Source organism: Halictus rubicundus, unplaced genomic scaffold (genome assembly GCF_050948215.1).
Source record: "Halictus rubicundus isolate RS-2024b unplaced genomic scaffold, iyHalRubi1_principal scaffold0047, whole genome shotgun sequence".
Classification (NCBI taxonomy): domain Eukaryota; kingdom Metazoa; phylum Arthropoda; class Insecta; order Hymenoptera; family Halictidae; genus Halictus; species Halictus rubicundus.
The window spans coordinates 619,999-641,537 of record NW_027488588.1 but is presented as its reverse complement, the minus strand read 5'-3'; the positions used below and the strand labels follow the sequence as shown (position 1 = coordinate 641,537).

At 44.7% G+C, this 21,539-nt stretch overlaps 3 protein-coding genes and 1 long non-coding RNA gene across 4 annotated transcripts in view; all 4 read right to left on the bottom strand.

Moving 5' to 3' along the window:
* LOC143363432 (uncharacterized) overlaps nucleotides 1-10,336 on the bottom strand; it is a 180,434-nt gene extending 170,098 nt beyond the window's left edge. Inside the window, exon 1 of the long non-coding RNA XR_013083826.1 lies at nucleotides 10,184-10,336. This is a non-coding gene — a long non-coding RNA (uncharacterized LOC143363432). The remainder of the gene's footprint in view (nucleotides 1-10,183) is intronic.
* On the bottom strand, nucleotides 5,550-7,294 carry LOC143363439 (zinc finger BED domain-containing protein 4-like). The gene is made up of 5 exons (XM_076804018.1): nucleotides 6,776-7,294; nucleotides 6,382-6,690; nucleotides 6,069-6,287; nucleotides 5,615-5,966; nucleotides 5,550-5,566 (listed from the first exon to the last, which is right to left on the bottom strand). The coding sequence occupies exons 1-5, from the start codon at nucleotides 7,292-7,294 to the stop codon at nucleotides 5,550-5,552; spliced, it is 1,416 nt and encodes a 471-aa protein (XP_076660133.1).
* Nucleotides 10,337-14,456: 4,120 nt separating the features above from the next.
* On the bottom strand, nucleotides 14,457-16,016 carry LOC143363454 (uncharacterized). Its single transcript, XM_076804032.1, has 2 exons — nucleotides 14,915-16,016; nucleotides 14,457-14,815 (listed from the first exon to the last, which is right to left on the bottom strand). The coding sequence occupies exons 1-2, from the start codon at nucleotides 16,014-16,016 to the stop codon at nucleotides 14,457-14,459; spliced, it is 1,461 nt and encodes a 486-aa protein (XP_076660147.1).
* Nucleotides 16,017-16,209: 193 nt separating this feature from the next.
* LOC143363453 (uncharacterized) lies at nucleotides 16,210-19,643 on the bottom strand. Its single transcript, XM_076804031.1, has 3 exons — nucleotides 19,335-19,643; nucleotides 16,290-19,184; nucleotides 16,210-16,245 (listed from the first exon to the last, which is right to left on the bottom strand). Exons 1-3 carry the CDS (start codon nucleotides 19,641-19,643, stop codon nucleotides 16,210-16,212), a joined length of 3,240 nt encoding a protein of 1,079 aa, XP_076660146.1.
* Nucleotides 19,644-21,539: the final 1,896 nt, after the last annotated feature.

Sequence of the window (21,539 nt, the reverse complement as noted above, 5' to 3'; positions counted from 1 at the left end):
GCATCGGAGAAACTGGTGAGCATCCGATTAGATTTTCGTTTGTTTTGACGAGACGAAGAAAGGAGGAAGCGCAAGGCAACAGAAACTTTTCTCTCTGTCTCAATCCGATCTACTCTCAATTGGAATTACGTTAAATTGCTTTCGATACGATGGATTTCGCGATGGTGCTCGTAGTCAGGGCTAGCGAAAATAGAAAATGAAAATCGGAATTTCACGGTGGTGAGACGCAAGCGAAAACAAACGAAGTAGAAAACGTTGAAGAAGCGTTGCGTAACGCGAAAGAAAGGGAAAGAAAGAGACACGTGGAAAACACAGGGTAGCGTCATTCGAACTCAACGGAACACGAAAGGAAAAGCCAACCTCTTTGCCACTACGAAACTTCACCACGATCCTCTCAAACGGTTTTATCTCTTTTTTTTACGCTCCTTACTGTGTGCTTCGCTATTAGATTCGATTGATGCACCGTAGCGGAAAACCGAAGTACCAACAATCAAGAATTGGTTTAAACAGAAAGAACGTGTAACATCCCTTTGTTGACAATCGCCAAGTAAATCCTTTGATATTTCAATGTTTTAAAATTTGATTGGCCGTATTGAAAGGTGGTTGAAAGTTGTTGGCACAGTAAATATTCTTACGAGTATCGATATGTTTCGATATCGAGACATTGCGCCGAATGGTCTTCGTTGCCGCGTCGTCTTAGTGACGACGATACAACGGAGACAAGAGTGAGTCGGTTGACGAACGTCGCTGAGGGAAGTCGCAAAGCTAAGTACTCCTCCTCTATTTAATAAAGGTCTCTGGTATTTCACTCGTTTTATTCTTTAAAGATGCCCCGAACCCGTAACAATATTTTCGTGGTAACTTTTCATTACGTGCACATGATTTATTATTCTATTTATTCTATTATTTCTATTATTATATTACTCTATTTATTTGGACACTTATTTTCCGTAATTATGTAACAATAATAGTTGAATTACAAGAAATGTATGCTACTCTTTATGCGTGTACTGTATGTTAGAGCAAGCAGAACGATGTTATTAGTTATTGAGGAAGAACCTAAGATATACAATGTAAAAAAATACATAAACAAATAGACCTTGAAGAAGATACACTGACAACAAGTATTATCCTTTGTATACATGTTTTGTAAACCAGTTTACGATATTACTGGAAATATAGTTTGGGCAATTACAAACAATATTTTTGTAGTTTTATCTAGAATATGATATTATTAATTTCTGAGTTGCTATACATTCATATTGAAAAGCATTTTTAATCATTAGGGTTTCTACTTTCCTGCATTTCTTTTTCTAAATTTGAACCCAATATGTAAATAAAAGTTTATAGACAATAAATACGATTTTTACACATTACTAAGCAAATGGATATTTCGGAATCAAATTTTAAAATCAAATAATACAGCAGCTCCGTTGAAACACTTTTTAGATAAAATAGCTGTTGGTATACCGAGGAAAAACTTTTTAGTCCTAACCGAAAAGATTTTTTGAATATAGAAACACGTATGAAACATTTTTGTTTAAGAATGATCTCATATGGCAGTTTTATTGTAATCCACGTGTTACACTCAAGCGACGTGTAATTAAGCGTTTGCTATGATGTGTCTTGTACGATTTTCGCTGCGAGTGACACGATATACGAAATATTTCTGAGTCGTGGTTTTCGTTTAAGAATATTAATGTTGACGGGCTTGTTCAACATAAAATAACGAGCTCCTTCATGAAACATTTTTATTTTTTATTAATCCGCCGACGGCAGCGCTTCGGTCTACTTTGATCTAGCTCTCCAAAGGCTTTATGTACCCAACTTTTTAGGTTCTGGCTGCGAACCTAAGCTGTCGCTCGTTCACATAAAGCTTAATAAGAAGATCAACGCATCTCGCAGATGCACGTTCGGAAATGTGCTTAGAAAAAAACGGTTAAATCGGGATTTTACCATTAACAAGAAACCATTAACATTAACATAGTTTTGGTTGGAAAAAACCTAATAAAATACAAAAATAAAAGTTTTCCTATACCTGGCAGGATCGCATATTTCGTTTATCAATATAATTAAAGTTCTTAAATACTATAACAAATATTGAATACTATTTAATGAATATAATTACAACAATATTAAATGAATTTTCCATTTTCCTATTACCTATGACCTATATAATTGAATTTTAAGTTAGTTTTCTGAATATTTCATTAATAATCATCTTCATATTCATATTTATCTTATTTCATATTTTTTTTATTTTTATTGCATATAATATGCAACAAGACATTGCATTGCAAGATATTTTTTAAAGCATGACGTAAACCATATTGCATGACAAGATGTTTCATCCACTTATGCGAAAGAGATAAATGACATAATAACAAATAGATGCATGTTTTCTGTCATGAAAGTGTATACAGAGTCACCTAAGACTTTCACCGGAACTATAGTTATGCTTTTTGGAGAATAATGCCTTCGAAGGTCATTTAAAGGTCAACATTTTTATACATTCTTGAACTTGTCTTTTCATTAACTATAACGTCACACTAATCAAAATAACTCGTCCTATTAAAAGAAAATGGCAATGACCTTGAAGTAACGGAAAATATGACCTAGAGAAAAAAATCTTTTCCGTCATAATAATCGCCCCACTGAAGCAAACATTTTCTTGCTGAAACATGTTCTCATATCAGGTATTAAAAACAACGGAGATATTTTCGGTGAAATATACGTTATATTGTATTATTACCTATATAATATTGTATTATAAAATTTTTATGGTTACATTTTATTTAAATTATTCAAAAATTTTATTTACTTTTTGGAAAACCAGGAAAGAGCCTGGAAAGAGCCTACCATTCAATCGTTCGTTCAAAATTAGGAACTATTATTTACTGTTATGATTTTCATTTGATTCATGTGATGAATCGAAATATTTTTAAAACAATGTCAGTGTTTGACCTCAAGTTTTTTTTAACCCATTTTCAAGAAAGGTCTATCATTTTGAAGTGTGTACGGATTTTTTCAACTGTCTGTCTTTGTTTATCACCAGTCCTTGCATCGTCGGTATAAGTTTTTCCATTAATTTCCGTTTTAACGACCATCCTCTATCACTTGAATTTCGACGGGATCCTCGGATGTGCCCCGAGGACTAGCAATCTTTCCCGAATATTCTATATTCTCCGGTCCCACTATTTCGTTAATTCGCAGTCTTTCGCTAAAACCGAGTACACTCCAATTTTTCCGTGCTATTCAATTTTCTATCGAATGAACGGCATGGCGCTGTGGCGCGGGATCGGCGCGGGTTCGGTGGGCTCGGCGTGGCACGTCCGAGCACCGATTTGCAATATTGAAGTGCAATCAGCCGTGTCGGAAGGAAAAGAAAAGGGTGTTACGAGGCAACGAGCAGGACGGGGTTGGGAAAGAGTGGCGAAAGGTCGATGAGATAACACGGCACTGAAACGGAGAACAAAATTGCGATTAGTTCGCGACCTCTTCTCGCCTAGCAATCCATTAGCGAGTCGCGGAAAGGTCGAATGCTCCCGACCGTCTTAGGACGCCTCGGATCCTCTGATTAAAATTCGTGAAACTGCCGAGAATGAAAGGCCGTGTCTTTGGCGCTCGCCAGGCCTGGCGGCCGGTCGGTTGTCGATGTCACCTTCGTTCGCGCTTCGTTTTTCCATTCCCGCGTTCTTCGAGCCTGTGTGCGACGCCAACAGAAAACGGCGGAAGAAATTATAGTGTCCATTAGGGCTGTGCGAGTACCCGAAAATGCGAGCCGAGCTTAGCTCGGCTCGATTGTGCGAGTCGAGTCGAGTACTCGCACAATGCGAGCTGCTCGCACCGATGCGAGCTACTCGCACCGATGCGAGCTACTCGCAACGATGCGAGCTACCCGCACCGATGCGAGCTATCCGCACCGATGCGAGCTGCTCGCAACGAAGCGAACGGCTTACAGCGGGAAGATCAGCACATCGATATTATCAAGCATTTTAGTATATTGACAATGGTAAATGTTTGCGATGTTTTATTATATATTTTGATAGTGAAATGTTGATTCAGAATTTGTATAACCCTTATTGAAAATAATTATGCAATAACAACTATTTCCTAGATTTATGTAAATAACTAGATGTGAAGAACGGTATTTTATATATTCCTTTATATTATACTCCGGTTCAGTGTACAGTCGTAAAAATGTGTTGTCGCAAAATTGTTTATAATGTTGAAAATTAACGTTAAACTTCGTTAAATAGTTTTTGAAAGGAATGGATATATAAATATTGTACAATATTGATATGTATTTTATACCAACAGCCTGTCATTCGGTACTGTGCAAATATACAGGGTGTCCCAGTTTTTTCCGGCCAAACTTTGCCAGCGTGTTCTACATGTAACTCGTAAACGAAGTAACCAATATCCATGAAATTTTCAGCATGAATATAATTTATTCGAATCAATAGAACACATTTTTTAATTTTTCAATACAGGCTCAGATAAAAAAGCTGAAAAAACCAATTTTTCCTATTTCTTTCACGATTCCGGCCAATTCAAATTTTTTTCAAAAATTTTTGACACCTCGTCTAATAAACTAATCCTTCTAACCTCTGAATAACATTAAAGTCATTTGATCTAATTTTTAAAAAGTTATTGCTGTATATGCTCCTTACTGTATATTAAATCCAGAGATAGTCGACTATTTAGGTGAATGAAGGTAATTAATGAAAAGTGACACATTTAATTACAATATAATAAATAATTTAATCACAAATAGATAAATAACAATTGTAATAACAAAAATAACAATAAAAATAACAATAACAATAACAATAATACACTAATATTAATGATACGTGCACACAATCTCGCAAACAGAAAAAGCAGTCACAATTATTACAATAATTTAACTCTACGCAAAATACTAATAATTTTTTTTCGCGTGCAGGTGGAAAACGTTCTCTCGTTCCTCCGTTGTCTTTGGCGCTATTTCCGGCCGAGTCCGTTTGGTCTTCGCCGCAAGGTTATCGTTAGCGTAGTACGCTGGAGTCGGCGCCTCCTCTTTTCTCGTATTCTGGAAAATAATAATAATAATTTTAATAATAATAACAATAATAATAATGCTCTAAAAATAATAACAATATAAATGATAAAAGTGATACGTACTTTTGCAGTACAAATTATGGTTTCTTATTAGCTGATAAGAAACACATCTGTTCCACTTTTTCCGACAATAGTGATGTTCTTCTTTCACTGACGATGTTGCCAGCTAAAGAAAACAATCTTTCACTGTATGCCTGTGTTGCAGGGATTCCAAATAAATTTCTAGCGACTTTTGCTAGAGTTGGAAACCGTGTGGCATTTTGTCTCCGCCACTCCAATATACACGATTCCGGCGAAATAAGTTTTTCTGTTGTATAGCTTTCCACTTGCTGTTGCAATAGACTGTTGGAATCGCCTTCTTGCTGTACAACATTTTTAAAAAAGCTAAAAAGGCTTTGAGGTGGTTGTAATGATGTCGACGATGATGCTCCTGCAAAAAAATATTATTAGAAAATCTGACGTACTATATTAAACACAATCTCGTATAATTTTGTAATTCTTTTACACTCACCTATGTTTCCATCTGCAACACTTGCATCACTCGGTGGAGAGGGTTTTTCATATTTAATTGCAAATGCATGCAATAATTCGATTGCTTCCTGTTTCTTCTCCGTCGATAACAATCGATCTTTTATGCGGGGGTCCAAAATCATGCTAACTACCAAACAATTTGTGGTAGTAGCAAATTTAAATCGACTTCCAAGATCGAAAATTAAATTCTGTTTGAAAAATAACGTTTCCTCTACATCGTCCATTTCCAGCATACTCATTAGAGTATCGCGAATCCCAAAAATTGTTGGAATGTATCGTGGAAGGGTGGGTTTATTTTCCACCGTTAGTATTTCCGTTGCCTCTTTGAACAACTTCAAACATTTACAATATTTTTGTATAGCCTCCTATTCGCGGCTAGTTATTGAATCCGGCATCCGCGGTTCGGACAGCACGGTATGCAATGCTTTACGCACATCAATAAGCCTCATCAGCATATCGTACTGCGAATTCCACCTGGTTTCACAGTCATTAATTAATTTCAATGGTGTCCTTTTCGGATATTGCATTAGTTGTTCCATTCTTAATTTCTCATTGGCCGCAGGCGATCGATGAAAATATCGCACTATTGCTCTACACTTTTGTAGAGTACTAATTAAATCCCGGCACGGCTTGATAGCATCTTTGATAACTAACTAAAAAAAAGTTGTTACATTTAGGCGTTAAAACGTATTGTTCATTGAGATAATTTCTACTTCGTTAAATAATTGCTTATTAACAATTTTTTACCTGTAAAGTATGAGCGAAACATGGAATTCGCTGCCATGTAGGGCTTAATCGTACAGCCTTCACGATGTTCGCAGCATTGTCTGTCACAAAATACGTTTGAAATTTAGCGTTGTCCAAATTCCACTCTGCCAGCGTGTTCTTCAGAAAAGAATTTATGTGTTCGCTGGTGTGCGCTTCGGTGACGTTAGATATTTTTAACGTAAAATTTTGCATGTTGAAGGCTCCATCCAAATAATGCACCGTAACGGACAGGTAATTTTCATTCGATCTCGAAGTCCACCCATCCGTCGTGAAAGCAAAGGATTCCGTCTAAAAAAATTACAAAGATTAGTTACAGATTTAAAAAAAAAAGCATATTTCACTATTATCATTCAAACAAAATATTTTGACTCACATTTTCCATATCTTTTTTTAGTTGCGTCTCCAACCTTTTCTTTTCATTTTCGTACATTGCGGGTACGATGTTTTCTGAGAAAGTTGTACGACTTGGCAAATTGTACCGCGGCTCTAGTACTTTCACAACTTTCCTGAATCCGCTATCATTTACTACGCTGAATGGCTGACAATCGGAGATCATCATCTCGGCAATAGCTGTCGTAATTTCTTTCGCCCTTGGAGAATTACTTTGCAGCATTACTATTTGTTCCTTGACTTGTTCCTGATCGTCAAGTCTTTCATCTCTGTCCGTAAAATATGCATCTCTATGCTGGCATTCCAGGTGCCGTTTCAGTGATGTCGTACTTGATCTTTTGCATTTCAATATCTTCTTGCAAAGATTGCAAAGGCACTCCTCTTTACCAGTTTTGGTAAACCATTTCCAAACGGTACTTCTGCGAATATTGTCCACTTCCACCGGAGGAGAATTCTCATTACACGCAACGACTACACCCATCTCTACGTTGCCTACTTCCATTGTGTTCAGTTTGCTGGTTGTGAACTGTCGACCGTACTGGACCGATGCTCGCGAGCGAATGAATGATCGAATACATTCGGCTGACCAATTCTCATTCTCGCCAGTCGATTGTTTAACAAACGACGACCGCCCTCGGAACCGATCTCCGCGTGTTTCTCTGCGGCTCTCTGAGGACGGTCGCCGCCGCGTCTACAATGTGAAGGAACAGGATTATGTAAGGCGGGTGCCTTACAATAAATGCTCAAAATCAGGCGTACGTGACTGAGTCGTTTATTTACCAATTGAATGATGTCGCGAGAGCGTCCGAGGTGGTTCAATTAAAACCGGCGATTCGCTTCGACTCGCGGTTGAACTGATATTGCAACTTAGCAACGACCGGACTAGACTCTAAGTAACTCGGCGGAGAATCGGCTGTGACTTTTTCGTGAATACCTCCTCGTCGGTAGTCTCTGCCTTATATTCTCGAAAATGCTTGTCGGCTGATTGGTGGAAGTCCTTGCGAGGAACTTCCACCAATCCGTGCATTTTGCATAACACGCCCACGTTCCACGCTTCTCGTGCGTCAGAAGGGTGAGCGTGTCGTGCTGTTAAAAATCTAATTTTGGTGATGCAGCGGGGTGTCTTCCGGGCCCCGTGCTAAGTGCGGTACGTGACTGCTGGCTTACGTCAACGGGCCCAGCTTTCCCGGGTGATAGAAACCAGGCACGCGTCGCTGGGACACTCTAGGCTGGAGACCCTTAGACTACCCAAAATTTATGGCGTCCACTTGCGCTATTGAGTTCGTCGCTAGGAACTACAAGGACACATCTGTCCGCTAAGTGGCCAAAAACGTTAAAGACGTTTTCTCACAAATAGCGTCTTATGCTGTGCAAACCATAAATCTTTCTTGGTGCTGGTGCGCTGAAGATTTCTCTTCCGGCGCCCCGCTAGCCGCTACAAATGTATGCTGGCGGTTCGCCGGCGTGCTCTTTGCACAGGCACTGGTACTCGCACCAAAGGTCAAAAGACTGAATTCTGGTAAGCTGAGAAAAACTGTTTAACAGAATCTGAGCTAACTAACCTAAGAATAGATTGTCTTAGACTTTTATATTTTTCGATAATGAATAACTAGCTAGTGGCTCGATGGGGAGGGAAGAGCAAAACGCATACGCGTGCAGGTAGATCAAATACTCAGAGCGGGTGACCTAAGTGGGCGCGTGCAGGCGATCCGGTCATAAACCTTAGCTCGCTGATGAGAGCCCTACTGTCCCATTGTACGGAAGTACACTTTTTAGAAGAAATGGTCGAGATAACGAACCAAAAAGGCAGTAAACCATTTTCACACTACACAATTATAAACATGGAGATAGCGCAGGTTGCTTAGCGAGAAACGTGCGGCCGCTTCTCGTTATACATTATGCAGTCAGTCTCATAATTGATGGCAGACACTTTAAATCAGAATAACTTTTTTTATAAATCGACCAAACGACTTCAGCTTCTAGACAGCTACTAGATGACATGTAATGAAAACTCAGGAAAAATTGCGTTATATAATTGCGTTCATTGTCGAGCTAGGAAGTAGATTTAACTTTGCTGCCACTACGAATTATTTGGTAGTTAGCATGATTTTGGACCATCGTATAAAAGATCGACTGTTATCCACGGAGAAGAGCCAACAATTGCAAATTGAAAAAAGATTTCGAGATGAAAATCGGTAAACTTTTTACAAACATTAAAATATTAACTAAACAGAAAGTATGACGAGTGTTGAACGTAGACATCAGATCCTTTTAAAAGGACCTAGCCGATTTATGGTCAAAACTGGGGCCTTAGAGGTTTTTCAATGATTAATGAACAATTCGAAAGCTGACTAAGAAAAACCCCTCTGAGTAAAATTTCAACCCCCTATCTTGCCCATGAGGTTGGTTACAGGGTAAATTAGATTTCGCGCTTCTCCGCGTATTTTCCGCACTCTGGTGCTTCCTAAAATTCTGAAAAAATGTGACATATTTTGGATTCTAAGGCTGACTTTTGATAATTTTTTCAGATTTTTTTGTTACAAACTGTGGTCGTAAAAAAATGAAAAACCTCCAAAAAACCGGAAAAATGCAGATTTCTCAAAAATGTGAAAACATGCTATTCTACTGTTTAGTTCCTTGTTAAAGTACTATAACAGGCAGTGTCGTCAATTTTTTTTAGATTTTTTGTTGTGAGACATCATCGTCAAAAAACAATAAAAACCGAATTTTTTCGACGTTTTTGCTATTAGGAGGAAAGTTACATTTGTTGGTTTTATCGCAGATATATATTAAGTAATTTTTAGCATTATTAAATTGAAACAAGTAATTGTTTGACCTAAGAAATGTGATTTAAGAGAAAGAATAAATTGTATTTTGTGTGATATATACCAGAATGTTCGTAAAGTTTTGTAACATCGCCAGACGTGTGTCGAACTAAGGAGCGGATACGCTGGGGTTCTTATCCCGTCGGTGGTAAATGTTTTTCCCCATACATCATTTTTTTTTTCAATTTCTTATATTATTTATTCATGTGATTTTAACAATATATTTTTAATGTTCTAAAAATATTGAAGTAACATTGATTAGGCAATGAATATTTATATTATTGTGTTCGTCCACGATTTCCGCCAGATATGAAATTGCTTGTGAAAATTGGTAAGATTCCGTGAAAAGAATTTTGAAATCCACTTCTGTCATTTCCAGAAAATCAAGAAATCAATACTGTTTGAAATGGAATCTTTTTGCGGTTCCAATTGTTTTGACCATCTTAATCGGCTATGCCCTTTTAAATCTTATCACCTATACGTGCACAGTACCGAATGACAGGCTGTTGGAACTTCCAACTTGTGTGAAAGGTTGTAGACTGGCACATATTGGCACGAATGCGTACAAATACATATCAATATTATACAATATTTATATATCCATTCCTTTCAAAAACTATTTAACGAAGTTTAACGTTAATTTTCAACATTATAAACAATTTTGCGACAATACATTTTTACGACTGTACACTGAACCGGAGTATAATATAAAGGAATATATAAAATACCGTTCTTCACATCTAGTTATTTACATAAATCTAGGAAATAGTTGTTATTGCATAATTATTTTCAATAAGGGTTATACAAATTCTGAATCAACATTTCACTATCAAAATATATAATAAAACATCGCAAACATTTAGCATTGTCAATATACTAAAATGCTTGATAATATCGATGTGCTGATCTTCCCGCTGTAACTCGCATCATGTCATTTTACGCCTGATTGTATTTCGAGCCGTTCGCTTCGTTGCGAGCAGCTCGCATCGGTGCGGATAGCTCGCATCGGTGCGGATAGCTCGCATCGGTGCGGGTAGCTCGCATCGGTGCGAGTACTCGACTCGACTCGAAAAGCGAGTCCCGGCTCGACTCGACCCGAGCTCGGCTCGCATATGCGAGCTTGGCTGCAGGCCTACTCTAGAGCCCCCCGAGCGTGAGACAGAAAAATACATTGGGTGATTGGTCTACTCCTATACCTCGTCTGTGTCGATACTGAATTGTGGAAAACGTTCCTAGCTCGCCTACTGGACAGAAATGTTACTATTTAGCTTCTTCTAGCGGCCGTTCTTTCATAGCGTGACAATCATTATTTTTCGGAGTCAGGTTCGGTCGGTCCGCCCCCCTTAAGCAGCCCTGGCCATATGGTTTTTGTTTCTTCTGCTCTTCTTTCTTCTTACAGTTAAACACCAATTCCTTCAGCTTCTGTGTCAACATCTATCAAATGGGTTGTATTATTACTTTGAATTATTTTTTTTAAGCGTAAAATGACATCACTTACCCCTTCTGGAAGCTGCGATATGTAATTCTTCGAGTTTGTTCATTTTACTAATGCGTAAATTACTCTTTCCTTTAATAAAGTATCAACGTGTAACCGTTCATTCCTCTTTCGACTTCATTGATTTGATTTATCCCTGTCCCGACGACTCAAGGGTTATTTATATTAAGACACGGGAGCCGGTTACTACCCCCAATTCCCTACGCGTGTAAATTCGCGAAGGAGATGGATTCGTGCCTCCAGGCACTGGAAAGCGGCGAGGTTTGGACGAGACAAATAAAGCTTGTAGACAAATTACTGGTAAAAGGGCAGTATATTCTTGGAAGAACTATTTCTATTTTGACGAGCAATCGCTCCGGTATGCTCGGAGATGAGCTATTTGTTTACAGGACGACCCGTGATCTGTCCCGACGGACGGGGCAATAAATTCCTCTATGACGACGCGCTGAATACCGCGTATCGGTAATCCGTACCGAGTTCTCGCAACACGTAAACACGCAATATATGCCGTGTTACGACGCACGCAGTTCGCTCGCTTTGCCTCTACACCTGGTTTTTAATGAATGATTTTAACGATTTAAACGTGTATCGCGCCTCGCGATATGCGAATTCGTGACCTGTCTAACCAACCGTGCACCCGGCCGCGAATGCGTACGAGTATTCAAATCCTACCGAAGCAGTGATGGGCATTTCGAACGAGAACCACGAAAGTTACGATGACGAAGTGTCCACTCGGTACCACGATTACAACGAAAGATTTATGAATTTTAAATAACCCGTGATGATTCCACAGAACACAAACTGCGTCTTAACGGTCGGCAATGCCACAGCGCAGTTTGCACCTGTGACTCCTCGGTTTGAGGCGCTTACGCGTCGAGGATAGAACAGTCGGTTTGCCTGTTCTATCGGGTCGGTTTTGACCCCTCGATCGCGTACCGTGTTTCGCCGACGGGACACTTCGCGAGACGCGTGCGGCTAGAACCGCTTCCAGATGTAGAGTGATCTATCTGCGGCACGCATCGACCTCCTTCGATCGGTATCGAGTGGGGATCGATGCGTGCGCATTGCGACAAGTGTCGCGATATCTCGCGGTCTTTTTCTCCGTCAGAACTCGCGGGTTACGTCACGGAGCGTTATGGTGGGGTCGACATCGACGTTCGATATATGGGGTGTATCAATATGTAACCTGTACGGTTACAAACGTTCTCCAGAGCAGGGTTTTCCTTGTTGTTTGAATTCAATTTTCTTCCTAATAGACTGTAATCTTTTGCGCTCAGCTATTTTGAACGCTCTTCTTTTCGATTTAGAAACACCTGATATGCAGCGTATAATATCTTTTTCTTCCGTACTTCTCCAAGGGTCGTACGTTTCTCCGCTTCCCTAAATATTACTGATATACATGTGACGGGTATCCGTCGGGGTGGAGGGAGTGCCGACTCAGCCGGCTGCCAGGGGTCGGTAGTGCCTCGAGGAGGAATGAAGAGTAGCCTTTCCTCCTGGTGAAAAATACTTGAGCCTTTATTGTCCTTTTATGTACAGTGGTTGCCTTCGGGTGGCGTGATCGCGGCGGCGGATCGGTAGCGCGGCGGCGCGGTATCGCGGCGGCGGTTCGGATTCGAGGCGGTATCGCCTCGGTGTCGGGGAGTCGGTCAGGGTTCGCAGGTCGGTCCCGCAGGCTTGTGCCCCTCGGGGGAGGGATTCCGGCCCGTTTGCACGGTGCCGGCTCGGACGAGTTTCCCGTAGGCTTGCGCCCCTCGGGGGAGGGATTCCGGCCCGTTTGCACGGTGCCGGCTCGGACGAGTTTCCCGTAGGCTTGCGCCCCTCCGGGGAGGGATTCCTGCCCGTTTGCACGGTGCAGGCTCGGATACGGGAATGAGGGTGTTTGGCGGAAGCGGTGGTTTTGGTAGGAACGGGGTGCGGTCGGGTTGGAGGTACAGCGGAGGTCTTATTCGGCGGTAGCGGTGCTCGGTGGAGATATGTTCTCGGTCTCGCATCCTCAACTGCTACGACTGCTGTTTCTCGTGGCCTATTTATCCTTCCCACCGCCCACTTCCACTCGCGAGCAGCCGCATCATCGCGGTGGCCACCTCGCGGCCGCGACGGGAGGCTGTGCTCGGCCGTGGTCTCGCGGCGCGCTCGCTGGGAGTGGGGCGGTGGTAGGCGCGGTGTTAGGCGGGGAAGTCGCGGGCCTTAGATATACCCGTTACATACATATTATGGACCTACATATTTGATACAATGAAATATTAAAGCATCTGCCAAACCTCCCAATCTTCCATCGTGTCCACGGGAACTTGCTGGTTGTCTTTACTATTACTCTCGGCCATTCTTCTTCTATAAATTTTTATTTTTCTCAATTTTCACAATTTTCACAGGTCAAGAGGTTCACGATCTTCTTTCTTTTCTCTGATTTTCACTTCAATGTATTCTATCACAGACGAGGTATAGGATAGACCAATCACCCAATGTATTTTCCTGTCTCACGGTCAGGGGGCTCTAGAGCCGTCTAGAGCCCCCGTACCATTCCGTGTCACATCCTACCGTATCATCCAGAACTAATATTGTGGAACCGATATTCTACAATGGCGCTGTTGCTGATATAATTTTAAATCTCATGTCGAGGATTCATATGATGAATGAAACAAAACAATGTCGTTTCCTCTTAATTCCATTACGGCTGACACGCGAGTGCATCGAAGGAGACGTAATGTAATAATAATAATAACGTAACGTCTCCGGCTGAGAATATTTTGGTCCCGGATCGAATCCCGCATGGAATGATTTTTTTTCGTTAAACACTGTTTTGGATCTTCGTTGGGTTCCGTAACGTTGGAACCTTTAACTTACGATCGCGAAATGTTCAAGAAATAAAGTCGGAATTTGTGGGAGAGCTAATCGATTTATTTGTCACCGTCACTGCGATTCTCGGAAAAGAGAGCGAGGGCTCGACGGATTGCCGTGTATATTGATGGGGCTCTCTCCCCTCGCCGCGCACCCCGAACTACTCGGTCCGCCCGAAGTGTGCGGGGAGAGAGAGAGACGAACCGCGACGACGGCCGAGTCCTCAATACAAACAAAGTTCGGCAGTCGCTAATTTGCCGTGTGTGCGTGCGGACGCACAGCGGCACCGAACAGCTGATTGCTCGAACATACCGCCCGCCTCGTTGTCGGGTCGGCAACGAAATAGTACAATGGTTTTCGGATGTTATACAGAGAAGTGAACAGAGTGAACGGCGTGAACGAAGTGAACAAAGTGAACAGAGTGAACGAAGTGAGCTACAGATATTTACAATCATTTACAATATGTACAATGTGCGTCTAAACACCGCCCGCCGTGAAGGGAGTCACGTTTCCTCGCCGGTGGAATGCTCGGAGGAAATGAGCGGTACAAGGCGCTGGATGGCTCTGGTGGTGGTACGGGTAGCGGTCTTCACGACAGCCACACGCACTCGTCCGTCGGATCCCCGATGCACCTCGACGACTCGTCCGAGAGGCCATTTCGTAGGCGGCGCGAGATCGTCCTTCAGGAGCACGACCGCTCCGACGGCAAGATTCTCCCGTGCCCTTTGCCATTTCGGAAGAGTCTGCAGCTGGCTCAGGTATTCGGTACGCCACCGCTGCCAGAAACCTTCCAGAAGTCTGGATACAAGGTTCCATCTCCGTCGGCCTGCGTCGTACGTGATTTCGTCACCCGGTTCTGGAACTGCGCACAAAGAAGAAGCGTTAACCAGATGGTTTGGCGTGAGGAAGGGAGGATCATTTGGATCGTCGGACAAGGCGGAGAGGGGTCGAGAGTTCATACAAGCTTCCACTTGACACAGCAAGGTGGAAAGCTCCTCGAAGGTGAGCTGTTGTTCCCCTATTGTGCGTCGTAGATGCCTCTTCGCGGATTTCACGGCCGCTTCCCACAGACCGCCGAAATGAGGAGAATACGGCGGTATGAACCTCCATTCCGTTCCGTCGGCGGCCAGCAATTCCGCCGTTTCCTTGTAAAAGGTCGATGCAGCGTTGAACATGCGCTTCAGAAGCTGATCGGCACCTCTGAACGTCGTAGCGTTGTCACTCAGCATCTGGTGACATCTTCCGCGTCTAGCTACGAAGCGTTTGAAAGCTGCGATGAAGGAGGCAGAGGACAAATCGGACACGACATCTAAGTGGACCGCCTTCGTGCACAGGCACACGAAAACGACGACGTATCCCTTGGTGGTCCGCTGTCCCCTTGCTCTCGTCATGAGCATCGGAATCGGGCCAGCATAATCGACTCCGCTGACCGAGAATGCCCTTGCTGGTTGCACTCGCTGGGCAGGCAGCATTCCCATTTGCTGGTTGCTGGTGCGCCCTTGGAGCCGAGTGCAGGTAACGCAGCCTTTTACGACCCGTTTCACCAGCGTCTTGTCTCGCGGAATCCAGTGGCGGAGCCTGAGCGTCGCCCGCGTCAAGTTCACTCCCCCATGGAGCGTCCGAAGATGAGCTGACCGGATCAGCAATGGTGCCAACGGAGACTGTCGGTCGACTATCACAGGATGTCTCTGGTCGAATGAAACTGCTGCGTGGTCCAGTCGTCCTCCCACTCGTAAGACACCTTGACGATCTATAATCGGCCGAAGAGAAACAAGGGTCGAGGTCGATTTGACTATCTTACCCTTCTCCATTTCCGCAAGTTCGTCGCCAAAGTCGTCAGCTTGGCTCATTCGGTGGACGCTCACCCACGCCTCGTCGATCTCAGTGGCTGTCAGGAACCCGTGCTGCGGTGTACCGATGGAGCGAGCGTTGTTTGCGAATCGTCGCATATACGCGGTCACTCGGACCAGCCTCAACGCTGACGAGAATCGGAGAGGGTCCCAGGGCGATTCGAAGACGGCTCGCAGACTGGGATGGTCGCCGGACTTCGTCTTCCTTGCCATCGTCGTCGTCACCGTCACTCTGCGCTCCGGAGCCTCGCTCTCGTCGACGTCACATGCGCCAGGCCAATCCTCCTGAGGCCCTGACAACCACGAGGGACCGCTCCACCAGAGGTCATCGTCGACCAGTACCTGCGCTGAAATCCCACGCGTGGCAAGGTCCGCAGGATTTTCGTCTGTCCTCGCGTGTCGCCACTCAACGTCCGGTAGCAGGCGCTGGATCTCGGCCACCCTATGTGCCACAAACGGTTTCCACCTGGAAGCATGAGACCTCACCCAGGCTAGGACGACCGATGCATCGGTCCACGCATGCATAGTCACGCTGTGAGGCCGCATCGAATCTCCTACTGCTCTCAGCAATCGGGCCAGCAGTAGAGCGCCGCACAGCTCCAGCCTGGGAATGCTCTGTGGTTTCGTTGGAGCGACCTTGGTCTTCGCCATCAGTAAGTGCGTCTCGGCCCTTGCACCGGTAACTGGCGCCCTTATGAAGACGGCTGCGGAGTATGCCCTTTCCGACGCGTCGCTGAATCCGTGCAGCTCTATACTGTCGCTGGTCGCCGCACGATAGCCAATCCATCTCGGAACTGTGATTCGATCGGTCCTCTCCATCTCGAATCGAAGTTGCTTCCATCGCTCGGAAAACAGCTCAGACAGCGGCTCGTCCCACGACAATCCAGACAACCAGAGGTCCTGCAGCAGGATCTTCGCAGCAATGCTGATCGGAGACAGCCACCCCAATGGATCGAAAAGCCTGGCCGTCTCAGACAAAACCGATCGTTTGGTCCATGGTTGACCTGATGTGGCAGTCCTGAGCTTCGGAGCCGCAAGAGACAGAGTGTCGTTCGCCGTGCTCCATTTGAGTCCCAGTGCTCCTGCCTCTTGGTGACCCTGCAACAATTGAATGAGACCGGAGCTCGACGACAAGTAATTGGTCGCCCACTTATCCAGCGGGAATCCGCCCGCCGTCAGGATGTCCGTGAGTTGACGTCGAGCCTCCTCGGTGTCGTCGATGTCATCTCCTCCGGCCAGAATGTCATCGACATACGAATTCGCTCGGAGAATCGCTGCACCCCGCGGAAATCGAGCCTTCTCGTCGTCGGCAAGTTGAAGCAGTACTCTCGAGGCGAGGTACGGAGCCGACGTCGTGCCGTAGGTCACCGTCGTCAAACGGAAGTCCCGTACTTCCTCGCTTGGATCGTTCCTCCAGACGATCCTCTGCCAGTCTCTGTCCTCTGGGTGCACCTTGATCTGGCGAAACATTTTTACAATGTCCGTCGAAAAGGCATGCCGATGGAATCGCCACCTCGTTATTACGGCCCAGAGGTCAGTTTGGAGCTTCGGTCCGGCGGCCAGGTAATCGTTAATGGTACTGCCTCTGCCTGAAACGTAAGAGCCATTAAAAACTACTCTTATTTTGTTTCCAGATGGTTTTTCCCGCCACACGGCGTGATGCGGAAGGTAATTCTCCCCCCCGCCAGTCGAGTGCCGCGAGACGAACTCCATGTGCCCGAGCCGTTCGTACTCCTCCAGAAATTCGGAGTATTTCTGTCGGAGCGTCTCGTCCCTTTCTCGTCTCCTTTCGGACGATAAGAGCAAGCGAACTGCAGCCGATCGCGGAACTCCCACATCGGTGCCTGGGGTGGCAACGAACGGTAAGCGCACAACGTAGCGTCCATCCTGATCTCTGCGGTGCGTATCCTTGAAGTGCTTTTCGCATGCTTCGTCCTGAGGCGTGCTTATTGCACTAGTTGGTACTTCTTCCAGCTCCCAGAACCTCTGCCAATCGTCTCGGAGGTCTCGTGCAGGCTGAACTAGCAAGGATCGCACCCGAGGTCCAGCGCTGTGGTCCTTGGTGGATGAGGTTGTGCCCATCGGCGCCCAGCCGAAGGGCGTTCGAACAATTGGAGGAGTGCCCATTGGTCCGATTCGATTCTCGAGGAGGAGGTGACCACACGCATCTGCCCCGAGAAGTAATTCCACCCTGTTCGGAGAGCGGAAGTCCTCGTCGGCCAACGGAAGTCCGTGGAGGTGAGTCCACTTCTCGTCGTTAATTTCTACCGCTGGAGTCGGAGCGGTAATTTTTCGCGTCACCAGCGCGTTTAACGCGAGTCGGAACTTGGAGTCGCGACTAGACGCGAGTAACACGGACACTTCGTGACGTACCGTGCCCACGTTTATCTCCTGGTATCCGGTCAAATGAACCTCCACGTTCCGGCGCGGAAGACGTAACGCTTGCACGACATCGTCCGTCATGAATGACATTTCGGACCCGGGATCGAGTAACGCGCGAGCGGAGACACTGCGACCGTTCGGGGACTTCAACTGGACGCGCGCGGTGGCCAGTAAAACAACGCGATTCGACCTGAACGTGTTCACCGAACTTGTGCTTGGCTGCGCGGGAGCTTCACTCTCCCGGAACGCCTCGTGAAGCGAGGTGTGGTGATGACCGCCGCACACCATACACCGGTAGGAAGACGTGCACGCCGCGAGCAAGTGGGTTCCCGAGAAACACGAAACGCACAGTTTATTTCGGTACACAAATTCCTTGCGTTCCGGCGCGCTAAAGGTTTTGAACTGACCGCAGTGCCCTAGCTGGTGATTGTCCGAGCACAGCGGGCACTTCCGAACGTTGCTGGCCTTCGCGGATGGCCCTTTGGTCATTTGCACGGTCATGGCCGTCCTTTGTTCGGATTTTCGCGTCTCCTCTCGCTTGGTCGGTGTTGACGAACACATCGGCTCTTGGGTCGAGGCCAAGGCATGGATGCGTGATTCGAGGAAATCTCGAATCTCCACGAAGGACGGCATGATCGTCGGGTCCGGGAACATCTTCTCCCAGTCCAGGCGCGTCGTCGAGTCCAGCTTCCTGACGAGGAGTGTCACGAACCAGTCGTCCCATGTGTCGACTGGTTTTTTTAGCGCGGCCAGAGCATCTCGAGCTTGACAGAACTCGTCGAGGACTCTGGTCAATTCCTCCGTCGAAGCTCGTTTTACTGCCGGGCAGTCCAAAAGTCTTCCGAGGTGAGCGGTGGTCAGTACACGGATGCCTCCATAACGACGTTCGAGTGCCGCCCACGCCGTCGAATAGTTCGCATCTGTCAGGGATGTACGCGCGATAACCTTCGCAGCCGCACCGGTGAGGCTCGCCTTCAAATATTGTAGGCGTTGGACGTCCTGCAATCGTTTGGAGTTGTGAATCGTAGCGCGAAACGAATCGCGAAACTCCTCCCACCGTAGGAGATCGCCCGAAAACTTCTCGATGGTCAGGGTCGGCAGTTTGGGTCCGGCGTTGCACTCGTGAGACTCGGCTTGAGCCGGAGTTGCTGAGGCGGCGGGCTTCAGGTTTTCTAGCCTCTCCACCAATTCAGAGGAGTTCTGAATGTAGGCTTCCTCGACTTCGTCGTATAGGCCTCTCTTCCTGTAGTTGCTGGCGGCGTAATCTGGCATCGGTCTCAGAGCGTTGTGATTTACGGTGAAGTTGCGCCAGTAACTTTCCAGCAATTCGATCCTTTTCTTCAGCACAACCGCAGAGAGTTTCGCTGCCCCCAATTTGTCGGTATTGGTAATGCAGTTCTTGATGCGGCCAGCGATCTCCTCCTGAGCGACCACTACATCGCTGAACGTTTGCGGCATTGTTTCGGCAGTTAAAATTCAAAACGAAACGTGAAAACAAACTGGTCGAGACGCGAAAGACAAAGGACTTTACGCGTATCGCGGTAAACACCTTGCCTCGGTCGGTTCGAGAGCGGTTGGTGTCCCGGTGGAAGGTCACGGAATTTTCGAATCCGTAACGGTTCGCCACGCGGTCTAAGTACCGTTTTTCGAGAACGGTCTCACGAATTCTGTTCGAAGAATTCACTTGCTCCTTTCCTTTCAGGTGCTTCCTGATTGTCTGCGACGGAGCCTCGGAAGATGCTCGATGCACTCGCGGATCACTCGAGGAGACAACGGAAGCGCACAACAGAACTCGCGGTGATGCACAGAATTCTTCGTAATTCTGCGGTGGATCGAGTGGAATAGAGAAATCGGCACACTCTAGTTCCCGGGTTTCGGCACCAAATGTTTTGGATCTTCGTTGGGTTCCGTTACGTTGGAACCTTTAACTTACGATCGCGAAATGTTCAAGAAATAAAGTCGGAATTTGTGGGAGAGCTAATCGATTTATTTGTCACCGTCACTGCGATTCTCGGAAAAGAGAGCGAGGGCTCGACGGATTGCCGTGTATATTGACGGGGCTCTCTCCCCTCGCCGCGCACCCCGAACTACTCGGTCCGCCCGAAGTGTGCGGGGAGAGAGAGAGACGAACCGCGACGACGGCCGAGTCCTCAATACAAACAAAGCTCGGCAGTCGCTAATTTGCCGTGTGTGCGTGCGGACGCACAGCGGCACCGAACAGCTGATTGCTCGAACAAACACTTTTTTCTTGTTCTTTCTACTACGTCAGTCTTCTTCCCTGTGCAATTACAACTACAACAGTGTAATAACATAATTATAAGAAATTAAATTAGTTTAATATTAGCCAAAAGTAAGAACTTAGTTTAAATTTAATTTAATAAAATACGACGTTGATATCACTAATTTCATTTGACTATTTAATAGCTACCTACTCAATCTACTTCTGATATTGCTTTTCATTTGCAGCGTATATATTCTAATAAATTTAATTATTTGGGATTGATAAAAGATTGAACAACAATATTTATAATAACTAGTTTTGAACATTTTTTAAGGGTAATTAAATTTAAAAAACAAAAAGAATTATTTAAAAGTACAAAATATATTTCAGTACATACCATTAAACCCGATTCTTTTTAATTTTTTCAGTTTAAATTTCACTTTGATATCTTTTTTAGTTCAAAAGTTATAGCAAAATATGCGCCTCGCCGAACCGGGAATCGAATGCGCTACTTCCAGACATAGTTGGGCACTATTTAGATAACAAATTATTTAAATAACGATTCGAATAAAAGATACTTTAACTTTATTCGTTATTCGAAGGTTCGAATAAAAAAAGTATCTTTGTCGAATAAATAATTTTATTCGACGAGAATTTATCCGATGAATAAAGATAATTTTTTTTATTCGAAGCGGATTTATTCGAACTTGGAACAATTTTTTCATCTTTTATCTGTATCGTTTATTCGAAGGCTTCGAATAAACAGCAACGAGGTCCGACGAGAGCCGAACTTCAAAGACCCAGCGACTGACAAACGGCATACAATGTAAGCAGATGGGGAATCGCGTACGAATGCAAGTTTAACTTTTAGATTTTTCAATATACCACCATAAAATTGCGACGAGTGAATTGAGGGGCTTTTCCTGATGAAAATGAGTCCAAATTTGAGTGTAATCGAACAAATTTATTGATACGTAATGTTACGATAAAAATGACATTCTTATTGAAGATAGTCCAAATGATGTCGTGTTTGGACTCATTTTGATCGGGACAAGCTCCACAGCTCATTCGTATTAACAATATTATTCTGATTAAAAACATAAAAGCATAAATTGCCAATAATGCACGATTCT